At 41.6% G+C, this 11,304-nt stretch overlaps 1 protein-coding gene across 2 annotated transcripts in view; it reads right to left on the bottom strand.

Annotated features, from left to right (window-relative positions):
- Positions 1-6,760: 6,760 nt before the first annotated feature.
- Positions 6,761-11,304, bottom strand: part of pdgfd (platelet derived growth factor d) — a 46,689-nt gene continuing 42,145 nt past the window's right edge. For both annotated transcript variants that reach the window (XM_062386730.1, XM_062386729.1), the window contains exon 7: positions 6,761-9,665. In XM_062386730.1, coding sequence (XP_062242714.1) covers positions 9,531-9,665 — 135 coding nt within the window. In that variant the 3' untranslated portion in view covers positions 6,761-9,530. The remainder of the gene's footprint in view (positions 9,666-11,304) is intronic.

Here is an 11,304-nt window from a genome sequence, read left to right as displayed (position 1 = left end):
TGTTTACATGTGTCCAATGTTTTATAAAGGAATAGCCTGTCACTCTCAATCGAAGCTGAGCAAGTGCCCTCTGCCTGTATTGGTGAAATCCCTATTGGTCTAAAGACTTCACAAGAAAGGGCAGTGCGGGGCAGCTCATGCTCTGTCTCAGCTGAAGCAGTTCTGGGAAGAATGGTCCAAAAATCCTCCCTAGAATGTGTTTCTCTGATCTGTAGCTACAGAAACCACTTTGAGGTTATTTCTGTCAAACGAGGATTTTACCAGCCACTAAATCTCTGAATGTTTCAGGGATGTTCTTAACAGAGACACACACGTTTTAACATAGATGGTAAGATTACAGTTTATGAACAATTAAGTCAGAGAAACAGGTGCTTCCGGTTTAAACGTCATGTTGGTGGATGTGGAATCAGTCCATGTGGAATAAACAGGAATCGTGCTTTCATTCTCGCTCGTTGCTGTGACTTCCAATGACCATCCACTAGTGTGTGTGTGTGTGTGTGTGTGTGTGTGCCAGAAAACCCGATTAGAATATGTAACTTTGCAAGAAAATCTCTTAATCTCTTTTCAATGCGACCCAAATCTGTGTTTTCCTCCGTCTTGTTCATGTTTGCACTTTGCAGTTTCTTTTTGCAAGTTTGAGTGTGTTTTATGTGTTGGCCTGTTTTATGTGTGTATTTATGTGTGTGAAGGGGGGTGTGGGTAGCTGTTTAAGCACCAGGTTATTCAGGTTATTGAATAATCTGTTAGAATAAAGTGTTCCATGAAGTTCCTGTGCTCCCAGAAGTAACTCTTTTATAACTAATACCAACCCCCACACACACTCACACGCAGACACAGCAGTTAATCACTTCCATCGAGTTAAAGCGACTCGGACGCTGGGGGGCTTGTGTTATTTGTTTCTTCCTGTAGCCCTCTCTCTCTTCCGCTCTCTCTCCTCTCCCTTTGCCCTGTTCTCTTCCGATATAACACTGCTGCAAATGCAATTTACCAAACCCAACTCTTCAGGAAACCGAAGGGGAAAAAAGCTGATATTTGTTCTAGTTGTTTCTATCCTTTTAGAAGTCGCGTGTGAAACTTTCAAAACCCTGAGAGTGTAGGAAGCACAAAGTAAGGTGGCCCTGAGAGCTCAACGAACAGCAACTTAAGAAAACACATGCAAGTTGACAAAACACATGCAAGTTGACAAAACACAAGCAAAGTAAGAAAACAGCTCCATCAATTTCACAACACAACACAACACATTACAGAAACGCGCTGCAAATAGACACACGCGATGCAAATAGACGAACGCGCAGCAAATAGAGCCGACAACACAACGGAAGTGTTTCCAGAGGACAGCTAAAAGGGATGGACACCGCTTCCACAGGAGACACTAAAACGTCCAATACACCATACAATTTCGGTTCCGCACAGGGGTTGTCATCCCGCGGCTCTGGAGCCGAACACGGTTCTTCAGCCCCTCTGCAGTGGCTGTACAGTACAGTGTTGTGCATATGTTTCGCGAACGCTCAACTTAACGAATCACTTTTCATATTATTAACGTGAACGTAACGATAAACGTGATTCGTTCATTTTTTAAATCATCATCGTATCAGGCCCTCATGAAATACCAGAAGCGGGCGTGTGTGTGTGAAATTGTATGGTGAATTGGACGTTTTAGTGTCTCCTGTGGCAGCGGTGTCCATCCCTTTTAGCAGTCCTCTGGAAACACTTACGTTGTGTTGTCGCCTCTATTTGCTGCGCGTTCGTCTATTTGCAGCGCGTGTGTCTATTTGCTGCGCGTTTCTGTAATGTGTTGTGCTGTGTTGTGAAATTGATGAAGATGTTTTCTTACTTTGCTTGTGTTTTGTCAACTTGCATGTGTTTTTTCAACTTGCATGTGTTTTCTTAAGTTGCTGTTCGTTGAGCTCTCAGGGCCACCGTAACAAAGCCATTCAAGAATAACTTGTTTTTACAGAACAGAAAACAGATGTAATATATTGTCAATTTCAATACACAGTGGTGTGCGTCTGGAGTATATCGGCAGAGCTTCCAACCCATTGAAGCATCAGTCACACACCGACAAAGACACAAACACACCTCTCACTTCTTCACTGGCACTTAAAGCAAATCATTTATTTAATGAAACAGAGAAAGTCATTTCTATTGAGCTATTTTAAATGTGCAAGTGAAGAACCCCAAGTACGACTGTCGTTTTTCTTCTTATGTCTGCAGATTCCTCACATAAGGTCTTTCTCTATTATTCAAAAGCAATATCTAATATTCATACCTAAATGAAAGCTGTTCTATAATGTAGTGTGAAAGAGGGGAAAGACGGGAGCAGGGGACTAAGAGGGAAGGGTGGGACTGGTGGTCAGAAGGGACAGGGATATGATGGTGAGAGAGAGAGAGAGAAAGAGAGAGAGAACGAGAGAGAGAGAGAGAGAGAGCGAGAGAGAGAGAGAAACTGTGTATGGGTGACTGCTTAAGTCTGTGTTTGTTTAAATGAATTTTGCACACTAAAAAAAAAACGAGGTTGAAGTGTTGGAATCAAATCCTATCCCACACATTTCCAAACAAACACCTCCCGTCCTGGGTGTTTCCATGTTGGCATGTGCAATTGTAAACTGTCATTGTGAATGTTCTTGCCTTCGGGAATTGACCGGAGAAATATATGCCTTTTATAAAAAATTGAAGAAAAAAAGAGGGAGAGGACAAATTGACAGCGCTCCTCCCATGCATTTCTGCTCCATGTCAGTTCAGTGTGCGATGTAGGGCAGCACTGTCTCGCTACATCGTGTCTCGGCTATGCGTCAGATTCTCACCATTCTTTCCCTACACGCCTCAATGACTTCATCTGCTCTCCTCCTCCTACTCATCATCTGTCCGTGTGTCGCTGTTTTGAGGTCCGTGTGTCTCTCTGAAAACCCTGTATTCTGTCTGAAGGCATCTTTTTTCCTTCCATCAACTCTGTTTATTCTTCTCCCACGACTTGCCCTGTCCAGCACCTTCTGTGTTGGGTGGGGTTGTGACTATGAGATGCTCGTGGTATATTAATAGTCATTGAGAATATAATGGTTTCACAGTATATTGTATTTCATGATTATTATTATGTTATTACACAATGTTTGCTTTGGTGTTGAAGGAAATATTCACATTCTTTACTAGGAATCATTCAAAGTAAAATATTTGTACCACACTATAAAGGCTTACATTGAATATGATCAAATGTACTTGAAGCATTCAAAGTAAAAGTACACAATCCAGATAATGGTATAATATACCATGCCGCTCCATAAATATTACTTGCAAATTATAGTAAAAGCATGAGTTTACTGTTTGATGACTCAGGAGCAGGACATTTTGACCATATTTCCTACATCTTGATTATGGAGTAATCTGCTGCTCCTTTTTTTAATTTGTCAGTGGATCTGTAAATCTCAAGTGCCATTAAAGTTATCGAATCTTCCCATGTGGTCGTAGATCTACACAGAGGGTTGATGAAAGAAAATTTTGTTGATCGAGTCCATTTTATTTATGGTTTATTTTATATAGTGTACCTATCGAATACTTAATCTTTTGTTGTAGGTATGTGAAATACAAAAGGTTTTTTATGTAACCTACGTAGTGCACTTCTTGATGCCTCCACGTGACAGCCAATGGCCGGTGGCAGTATTTATCTTTTAGATGTAAGAATTTACCATTGAAGAAATGTTAGACATTTTGTTGGGTATGCTGTTATAGTTTTTGGAAAGAAAATTGGACGAAATTGGAATTGGCAGGTCAGGCCTTGAAAAAATCGGAATTGGCCAAGAAAATTGCATTTCGTTGTATCTACATTTACATTACATCTTTTCTTTTGGCTGACGCTTTTATCCAAAGCGACTTACAATAAGTGCATTCAACCCCGAAGGTACAAACCCAGAACAACAAGAATTAAGAAAGTCAAATTTCTTCAAAAATAAAGCAAAACTACAAAGTGCTATAAGTAGGTGTCATAATTTAAGTGCTACTAAATTGTTAGTTTCAACATTTTTATTCAAGGTATAGTCGGATCTCTACTTAGAATACGATCTCATGCCCTGTCCACAACCACTGGGCAAAGAAGGAGATATGAAAATGCTTTGAGAGACAGCACAGAGCACTGGAAGGTGTTATGCATGCTGAGGCCACCCCATGACTAATAAATGACTATGAGATTGAAAATCTCCAGTCCCCTTAACTCTGCTTTCAAATGTGCACTTAAAAATAACACCAGCAGCGAAAGGGAAATGTGCGAGATGACAAATGGGACAGAGACGATATACGAAGACAGAGGGAGATGGGCAAGACATATTGAGACAGAGGTTTGAATAAAGGTCCTCAGATGTTTCCCTCCATTTTTTATGGTTTCATTTCCTGGATTTACGAGTAACAGAGGGGTGGTGATTAGTCCTGATAAGAAAGACAAAGAAGGCGTCTTGGGAGAGGATGAGACAAGGAATAAGTCAACGAGAATGAAATAGTGAAAATGAGAAATGCGTGTGAAACTGTGAGATCAAAGGGGAAGTGCGATAGAGGAAGGGAGGAAGGAAGGAAAAACGAGCAGGGTTAACCAGAGTGGAGTCCAGGACATCAGGTTAAATGAGACAAATAAGGTTTGACATGTCAGGAGTTTTCAATATTTGCAGCTAATCACCAAACATGTAATGGCATTGTTGTTACACATCTTTTGCATGAAACTATAATTTTGATGGATCTGAGATCAGCTTGGCGTACAGCAAGACGGTAACCACAGATTGTTAAGCGGCATTAAGAATCTACCCAGAAGACTTCACCCTGTATTCCGAATTCAGAATGAGATCAATAGGACCTTATTGAAGCTACTATAATGTAGTGTCAATGAGATGTATGCATGAATAAGAAAAGGAAAAACGCACTGTGACAGCAGCATCATCGAAGACAAAGTGAGTTGACATTTTGTGTGTCTGTGTTTGTGTATATTTGTGTGCACGCACATTTGCCCCCAGAGAACGATAAGAAGCTGCTGACAGACACAAAAACAGCCTTCTAGGAATGATGGGTTCAAACAAATAACGTGCTCCCTCTGTCGCTAACCGCCTTTCTTCCTATTTTCTGACTGGTCTCTTTCCCTGTAGTCTCTTTTACCGTCTCCATATTTGCTTTAATTTTCACCTAATCGTAATAATTCTGCAAAGTTTTGTTTATCTTGCTGTTTGCCTGATTTTCAATTTCCATCATCCCCCTCGGGACCCTCTCCTTGAATAACTGAATCACCGGTCTAATGGATGCATGGATGGACAGTTGGACGGATGAATGGACGGATGGATATCTGGCCTGTTGGTGAATTGTGGGACGTGACTGGCTGGCTGTATGAGGGGGACTGGAGTGAAATGATAACGGCAGAGGAAGTGTTGCCACAACCACTGGGGCGAGAAACACCCTTACATACATGGGCATGAAGCATGCACTGCAAATAAAGATGGATGACATGACAGCCCCCGTAAAGTGAATCCAAAGCATCTTGATCGCCCCCTGGTGGCTGGCTGCTTCACAGGTCATAACCCCTAACTACCCCATGTTGGTGGATGGGACACTGACCCAAACTAAAATGTTTCTAAAAGACGGTTTCTGGCACAGGTACATTGTGATGTTATACATTATATACTTAACATCAGCATATTAACAGTGTGATTGTAACGATTTTAGCATGCCGATGTTAGCACTAAAAACTCTCACTGTGCCAAGGTTCAGCCTCCCACAGCTTCTAGCATGGTTGTACATTCACCTCACGCAACAAACTCAGCTCAGGGTTTCACATAGGTGCGGTGTTGAACTCTTGATGGCTGTTTCCCAGTTTGGAAGAACAACCAAGCCAATCAGATATTAATAGGCGGCACTGGAACATCAGCTTGATGTGTGAGAAAAATGGTAAAAGGTAAAGAACACACATATATGTGTACACACAGGAACTAATAAATCAACTATTTGTTATTTGCTTCTTTGGTTTAGACAAAATAAAGTTTTTCCCTAACAGAAAATGGAAATTTGGACACAACCACTGCTTGTCAAATTAAAAAATAAATCACTTTTTATTCTGACGATCAGATTATAATTGTTATTGTCATAACTGGTGTAATGACAATCCCAATAAGTGAAGCCAAATGTTCTGGATATTCCCCCTGGTGGCTGGCTGCAGTAGAGGTTATAAACCCTGCCTTATTCATAATAGAAGTTTGGACGAGGATAGAACAAAAACGTTTTCTGTGATGATATAAAATGGGGTGAACCGTAATGATTGACAGCTGAGACTGACTCATGATTGGCCAAGTTAGAAAATGGGCAGGAACTTGATAGTGCAGCTCCATCCCCCGATTGTTTCTTTGCAGACACTGATTCCAAATGAATGATCAGCAGAAGAAGGCAGCTTTCACATCCAAGATATTTTGGCTTTATTTCTGTATTTCTTCATAGTGACCCTCCATCTTTATTAACGGTCTGCAGTAATTCCCAACAGGTGGAGCACTCCGACCAGCCAAGGCAAAACAAGAAGTACAGCTTTATAATGAACAACATGTGTTGTCGTATGTATATGCAATGACCTTTATTGGAACGAGATGGAAATATTGTACAGCCTGTGTATAAGGTACCCGCTGAATCACAGCACATTTTCCATAACACTCCGCAGGTTATCAAACAATCCATTCTTTCATGTCAAATAAAACCATGTAAAGTCAAACATCTAACACTTAAAAAATAATCAAAAGACCGGAGGCAGTGATGCTAGAAATATTTTATTCATCAAAACCAAGCTGATATTTTCAATAAAACAACTGAGAATGACAATAAATTATTTAAGAAAAGAATACAGTTTCATACAGCCTATTTTTCTGAATAGAACAAAGGACATTTTTGTGATGAAACTAAAATCATTTCTCACAGTTGAAACATGACAGGCTGAAAACTCTGGAGCAAATATTATTGAAAGTAGATTATTCTGAAATGTTCCCAAAGGTCTTAGCTGTTCTAACTTGGTGTGAGTAAAAAAACAAGCAGGTTTAAACGTCAGACTTTGAAATACACATGGTTCTATTGTCAAGAGCCACAAGAGGAAACTGAGCTCTTTGGAGCGTGCGACAATGGAATGTGCTGATAACGCCGGCAAACTGGCAGACGCAGGATGCACACACACACCTCATATACATTTATATTCCCTAAAAACTATGATATTTGATTTCATAAAAAGCTCTAACATCTGTGTTGGTACAGTAACCATACATTTTACATTGGAAAAATAGCATGTTACCTAATCACCATTCGGCTTGCTGGAGTTGTCTGAAAATATAATGTGTGTTTGTGTGTGAGAATGAATTGTGTCTGGGATAGACAACTTGGAATTTGACAATCGCACAACCCCGACACACTTTTGAAACATATCTATATCCAACACCTGTCAAGTATCATGCGTGAGTTACAGCACAGACATGCACATAAAAGTGCCGCCAGCACACGGCTGATGGGGCTTTGCTGTGACTGAGGAAATCATCTGTGTCCAGTTATTCTCTTTTTTTTGTTGGTCTGTCTCTTAAACAGGAGTAGTGCATCAAATCCCATTTTCTCTGCGTGAAGCCAGTCTGTGAGCGAGCTGGTGATGCTGGGACACGCAGCAGGTGAAGATGGAGCGATGACAGATGACCTCGTCTTTTATTCCTCACAGCTGGCTCGTGTGCACGGAAATGTTGAGCAGTTGGTTTGAATTCTTGCTCCCCTGTTGCTTTGATACTCGAGCTCCCTACCTACAGACACATCACACACTCACACTGGCAGTCGCAGTCACATGCCGGCCACTCACATGCTTGTATCTGCTGCCAGCTCTTACAGACTGTTGGTAACCCTCAACCCCTGAAAACAAAAGGACCCCTTCCTGACCACTCACACAAACACACACACAAACACACACACAAACACACACTCTCCCTTCCTCTAGTATCTGTTGTCTTTTTTGACAAACTCTAACAGCACTACTCTAACTCTCTCAGAACTCGTTTTCACAGTGGTGTTGCAGGAGAGATGCAGAGTGGAGGGTCAGATACAAGTACTTTTATTAAAAAGACAAAGCTACTCCCCACTAAAATGTCTGCCTGTCCGGTGGTGTGGCCTAGTGGTTTGAGTGGTGGCTCTCCAGCAAGAAGGTTGCCAGTTCAATCCCCACTCTCTCCCATCTGCATGCCGAAGTGTCCTTGGCAAGATACTGAACCCCTAAATGGCCCCTCATAAATGTTGAGTGTACTAATGTAATGTTGTTTGAAACCACCGAAGGAGCAGCCGTTTTTTCCCTGTGTCACATCTTGAAAGTGCCCCCCCCCCCCGCAGCTCTCATCCAGGAGTGCTTCAAGTTGGCTGCTCGATTGCCCCTTTTCTGCCAGCCACTTTCTCCTAAAACACTTCCCCTTCGTCTCCCTTCCTGAGCGTCTTTCCTCTGTTATGTCTTTAGGGTCTGAAGCTCACTGGTTTTATCCGTGTCGGCAGAATTCCGGTTAGCAACTGGAATGCCATGAATGTTCCGAATAAATGGGCAGTGGCCTGCTCTGGCATCTCCTTTGGTGTTTTTGAGGCTGAGTGATGAACGGAGCGAGAAAGTCTGTGTTAGAGATGGAGTTACTGAAGAAGAAAGAATAGGAATTGGAAGGGTACGGATGGAGGTGCAGACAAAAAGAGAAGCCAGGATATATTCAGACAAAGGAGCCCTTGACTGAAAAATAGAGCAGAGCAGGATTCAATATAAATAACTACCGTTTTTTTTTCTTTAAGTAGCAGGGAAAGCCTGGAGTGAGCGAGTGTGTGTGCGAGTGTGTGAGCGTGCAGTTCCGACCTGGAGGGTTGTGGTTAGCCTAATTTCACATCAAGATAAGGTGGTATTTTGGTTTACACTTCCTCCAAAGCCCTCTCACCCCCTCCTTCTGTCTCACCATCACTCATCTCAACGGGCTCCTGGCAGAAGAGGAGCCCGAAGTTTCTAGAAACAGTCTTATTCTAACAGACCTAAAGACATAAATGTGATATTGGATAAAAAATACTAGTTGCTTAGATGTCTAAGCCCCTGTAATCTAGTTGGCATCCAACACACTCTTCGAAATACATTTTTTATGTAATTTTAATACGGTATTTGTGCCATGTGGTATTTTTTTAATTCAAAGGAGGAAAAAAACAAGTGAATTCCTTTGGAGACGCTCCACTGTTATTTTAACATTTCATGGAACACAACTTGTGTTTATTCTGGTCTAAACTGTTATGATTTTTGTATCCATGTTGCAGGAAAGTTGAGTAACAAATAATCTTTGGCTTGAAACATTTATGATTTGACGTGGTGTCCCGTGAACAGAGGAATGTAGTCGGTTGCAAGACCAGAAGTCATGTGATGCGAGCTGCAGTTTGCCGGTCAGGATGTTGCTCTCTTCTTTACTGCTGTTGTTACATGAAGTCTGTTGCAAAAATAGATACAGAAAGAACTCGTCCAACAGTTCCAGACGCGTGTGCCTGCGTGGAGTGTCTCAGCGGGGGGGCTGGGAGGGACACGCACACTCGCACGTTTCATGGTGTGTGAGGAAGATCTCGTCTATGATCCAACGCACCCGCGGCCGCCGATGGCGCTGAGGCGGAGGGACCTCCGGGGCGTATTTCAGCACCTGGAGGAGACAGAGAGTAAGATATCAAGGGTGGTGAGACGGAGAATCACAGAAAAACAGTTTTTTCCCTATGGCAGTGGGGCTCACAAACAAGCCCCCTGCATCACACTGACTCTGCATCACACTGACTCTTTATACTTGATATATTATTGGCACTATCACCAATCTCTGCACCTTAGCACCGCACATGCCCATAACTCTGGTACTGTATATATTTATACCATATTGTTGTTTTATTGTTTTTATATTGTTGCTTTTATATTGTTGTTTTTATATTGTTGTTTTATGTTCAGTGTGTCAACGTACGACAAAAAGGCAACTTCCTGTATGTGCAATCATACATGGCAATAAAAATTATTCTGATTCTGATTCTGAAATATTTTGTCTCTCAATATTAAAGTGAGAGAAGACAAAACTTTTGAAGCCATGACATGTACACTCTTGTTCGCTCACGACGGGATCCCTTTATTATTTTGAAATTCATTGGGAGCTGGAGTTCTTCCCAGCATAGATATTTCCAGAACAAGTTGCCAATGGATTGACTGTTGACTTTGCAAAGAGAAAACAGGGATCAGTACGTGAGGGAAAATACCAAACATCAGGTATTTAAATAAAGGGATTTAGTAAAGCTGTGTTGACACAGATTGCAGAGGCAAACAGACAGTCTGACATAATATGAGATTTTGACTACATCAAAAAGTTGACACATTGTTGTTTTAAACAAAAGTTGTACATTCTTTACAAATGTAGAGTCAAGAAAGAGTTAACATGGGTTTCTTTACACTACGAGTCTATAAGGACATTCTCTGGAGGGGCTGTATGCGTGAAGGCAAATGTCTGAGCAAGAGCCACCAGACTTTCTGCCGTCTTTCCCCAGCCAGTCCCTTAGTAATACGTCAACAGAAGGTCCGCATGTGATAATGCGGGCGTCTTGATGATATTTATAATGTGCAATAAATGCATAGAAAAGAAACAAATCATAAAGAAAACAAATATCACTGCATGAAGAGTTGTTTGTGTGTAAGGAAACCTCCGAAGAAAGTCGGGACACAATTCCTTGCTTTAGAATCGTATTCATTTGAGCTTGCCACATTGTTTGTGAGGTTTCTTCATGAGAAATAAACTAAAAGTACAAACTGTTCCACAGGTTATGTAATGAGTTTGTTCTTCAACACTCTGTTAACTGCAGGTGGCCTCTGACTCATGTCAGGACTCACCAACACTGGTGCAAAAGTCTTGATTGATAATGGGTTTGTCCAGAAGTTAAGTAACTGGGGGAAGCTTTGACTGGTCTATGGCTGCTGGCTGCGGGAAGAGGACAGGGTGGAAATCGCTCATAAAAATGCACAACCACACATACAGGCAGTTCAATGCATGTACAATATACACACTCTCATACACACACTCAGATACACTTGGCACAATTGCAACCTAAACTCCACTTTTGTCTAAATTCCCATTGTATGACTTTTAACAGAGAGAAAGAGAGAGAGGGGTGGAGAGAGGGGAGGAGGCCCTACAGACCATGTTTCAATAATGAAACTACACAAGAACAAAGACACAAAGCGATGGAGGGAAGAGAGAGAGAAGAATGAATGACAGGCTTAAAGAACAAGAATGGTGCTTTCGCAAAGAACTA

The sequence above is a fragment of the Platichthys flesus genome, chromosome 4 (assembly GCF_949316205.1).
Source record: "Platichthys flesus chromosome 4, fPlaFle2.1, whole genome shotgun sequence".
NCBI classification, from domain to species: domain Eukaryota; kingdom Metazoa; phylum Chordata; class Actinopteri; order Pleuronectiformes; family Pleuronectidae; genus Platichthys; species Platichthys flesus.
Note: the sequence above shows the minus strand (reverse complement) of the source record. Positions and strands in the feature narration are given on the sequence as shown.